This window comes from Sinocyclocheilus anshuiensis, unplaced genomic scaffold (genome assembly GCF_001515605.1).
Source record: "Sinocyclocheilus anshuiensis isolate Anshui unplaced genomic scaffold, SAMN03320099.WGS_v1.1 scaffold1287, whole genome shotgun sequence".
NCBI classification, from domain to species: domain Eukaryota; kingdom Metazoa; phylum Chordata; class Actinopteri; order Cypriniformes; family Cyprinidae; genus Sinocyclocheilus; species Sinocyclocheilus anshuiensis.
The window spans coordinates 348,087-351,279 of NW_015539958.1; the positions used below are offsets into that span (position 1 = coordinate 348,087).

Here is a 3,193-nt window from a genome sequence, read left to right on the forward strand (position 1 = left end):
AACTGCATCATCTGTTCTTCATACAGCTGCACTGGCAGATGAACTGTAAACATTGTGAACTTTGTGGCACGCAGCACATTTACAAATAACACTGGTGGCCAAAATACTTGTTTGATCTGTATATATATATATATTAGTTAATAAAAATAGCAACTTTCTTTTTTCCTGCAAATTAGTTGGTCTGACATTTAAAGGGGTGGTTCACTGGTTTTTTCCTAGGTTTGATTGTGTTTATGGGGTGCAGTCTAACATGTGTTAATGCTTCGCTTTTTAAAAAACGCATTATTTTTCACATAATTTACCTTTATTCCACACCACTCTGTCCCTTCTCTTGAGAAACGGGCTGATCTTTTCCTTCTTTTATGAAGCCCCTCCCTCAGAAATAGGCTATGGTCTCTGATTGGTTAGCTAGCCCAGTGTGTTGTGATTGGCTAAACCGCCTCTAGTCCTTGTCTAAACGTCCCGCCCCTCACCTCAGCGGCATGTGCTCCAGTTGTATTGTAAACAACGGCGTCATTAATATCGCTTATCAGTTTGAGTCCGATTGAGAAGCAAAGGATAACGTAGAACCTGTGCAAGCACGGCTTTTAATAGTAGGCCTATGTTTTTTGTTGTCTCATACTTTTAGATACACTGGTATTTGTAAATGCTACTGCTTATGTTAGCTTTTAATATACAGTTTTATCCAGATTAAAGCTTTAATACAGTACGGCAACTGCACGCGCATCCATGTTTAATGCCTCTCATAGCTATGTGAAAATAAGTGTATAATTGGAACAGTTCATTGTTGGAGCTGAGCTGAATGAGAGAGAGAGGAAAGAGAGGATGCTCAAGGCATGGGGAAATATGATAAAGGTCAGAATTAGAAAGAAGACAGGGATGAGCTGAATGAGAGAGAGAGAGAGAGAGAGCGAGATGCAGAGCAGGGGGACCCGAGGAACAGTATTAAGACCCGCTGCTTTAGAACACTGATTTTGAAACCTGTGAATCCATTAGAATCGTTAGAAGACAGAATCGCGATTCATATATGAATAGATTTTTACGTGCACCTCTAGTTTTCTCTTCCTCTTCTCTAAAGCAGCGCAGCATGGCCTCTCCCCCTTTGCTGCCTTTTCCCGAGGGCGGGGATTTTCTGGGTTTGTGATGTCACGAACCCGGCAAGTAACTTGTTGTAGTCCCTACCAGCCGTTTTTGTAGGCATTAAACTGCCAGAATTTTAAAAGAAGATATCTCTGTTTGCATTGAACTTTCAGCTTCGTAACTTTGCAGATATTGTTTATGCTCAAACAGCATCATTACACACTAACTAACGTTAAAAAAGTGAAATCGCAATCTACCACCCCTTTAAAACTGCACTATGACCTTTAAGCTCTTATTAATTTAATCATTACTCATTTTAAATAAACTAACTAACTAATGTTTGGGTATTTTATAAACTTACTCCCAAAATTCTTTAACAGGTGATGATGCATTCTCCATAAAGCTCAGGTTTCTTGTCCCTCCTATTCGGTCAAACTCAACACAGTTTTCTGTAAGGATGAAGGGAATTGTTTATAAAAAACATGATCTATTGAAAACGAAAAAGTAACTTGTTTTATAACATACCTGAATTCCACCAGTTCCTGCAGCTAGCCCATGGCAGTTCACCACTAAAAGAAGAGAAGAGATAGAAGAAAGCCCAGGCCAAAATGACGATGTAGTAGGCACTGGAATAGAAGACAACCACCTGACTCCCATAACCCAGACCTAAAGAAAAGCAAGCCAAAACAATTAACCCCGTTTCTTTTGCTGACAATAACAGATCAGCCTTTTAAACCAACTTGTTTGATGTTTAGTTTAAATGTGTTGGAGAGATCCATATCTCATAGCTATGTGAAAATAAGTGTATAATTGGAACAGTTCATTGTGGAGCTGAATGAGAGAGAGAGAGAGAGAGAGATGCAGAGCAGGGGAACGCGAGGAACAGTACTAAGAACTGCTGCTTTAGAACACTGATTTTGAAACCTGTGAATCCATTAGAATCGTTAGAAGACAGAATCGCGATTCATATATGAATAGATTTTTACGTGCACCTCTAGTTTTCTCTTCCTCTTCTCTAAAGCAGCGCAGCATGGCCTCGCCCCCTTTGCTGCCTTTTCCCGAGCGCGGGGTTTATCTGGGTTTGTGATGTCACGAACCCGGGAAGTAACTTGTTGTAGTCCATACCAGCCATTTTTGTAGGCATTAAACTGCCAGAATTTTAAAAGACGATATCTCCGTTTGCATTGAACTTTCAGCGTCGTAACTTTTCAGGTATTGTTTATGCTCAAACAGCAACATTACACACTAACTAACGTTAAAAAAAGTGAAATCGCAATCAACCACCCCTTTAAGACAATTAAGACTTATAAACACACACATGAAGCTATTGCTCGCTGTTATGAGCTGTGGATTATTGCACTGGGTTAATTATGGATGTCACTATTGACAAGATACTAATCAAAATAACATTCAAAAAGCACAGCCTAGCTATCAGGACAGATTAGTCTGACAGTGACATTCTTTAAGTGCACCATCTAAAGTTCAGTTTACAGTCACCACTACTTAAAAAAAAAAAAAATGACACTGAGAAGATACCAGCAACCAGGCGTTTTAGTTTCTAATCTAATTTCCCTTTTGTAGGCACACTGACATGACAAGCAGATTTACGTGTTTTACATATACATGAGATGTTTACCACAGAAATATGGAATGTGTTCGGATGTTTTCACAGCATTAAAATTACTTTGCACAATCAATACTAGGCATTTAGGTTATTGACGGGTTACAATTACAGTTTATAGCAGAAAAGTTTTACACCCTCACTTTTACACAAAATCACAAACACGGAGGAAAAGAATGTAATGCAAACACTCACATTTGGAGGAGTGCATGCACACATTTACACATACATGAGAACTTCTTTTACTTCCATAGCTCACAGGTTCAGTGAGATCTGGATTCTGTCATTACATGGTCATGTGTTCTGGAAGTACATAAGAAATATCATCCCAAGGATGGCGGTACAAACCCTGCTTCAACCGCTTCTGGTCCAGATAATGACCTGCATAAAAAGAGATAAGGTTGTTTAAATAACATTATTTCATAACAGACACGTCAGAGATAGATCTCACACACACACACACACACACACACACACACACACACACACACA

The 3,193-nt window shown here is 39.2% G+C and overlaps 1 protein-coding gene across 1 annotated transcript in view; it reads right to left on the reverse strand.

Moving 5' to 3' along the window:
- Positions 1–3,024: 3,024 nt before the first annotated feature.
- The window catches only part of LOC107687019 (ATP-citrate synthase-like), a 29,491-nt gene continuing 29,322 nt past the window's right edge, over positions 3,025–3,193 (reverse strand). The window contains exon 27 of the mRNA XM_016484157.1: positions 3,025–3,082. Within this exon, the coding sequence (XP_016339643.1) occupies positions 3,025–3,082 (58 nt within the window). The remainder of the gene's footprint in view (positions 3,083–3,193) is intronic.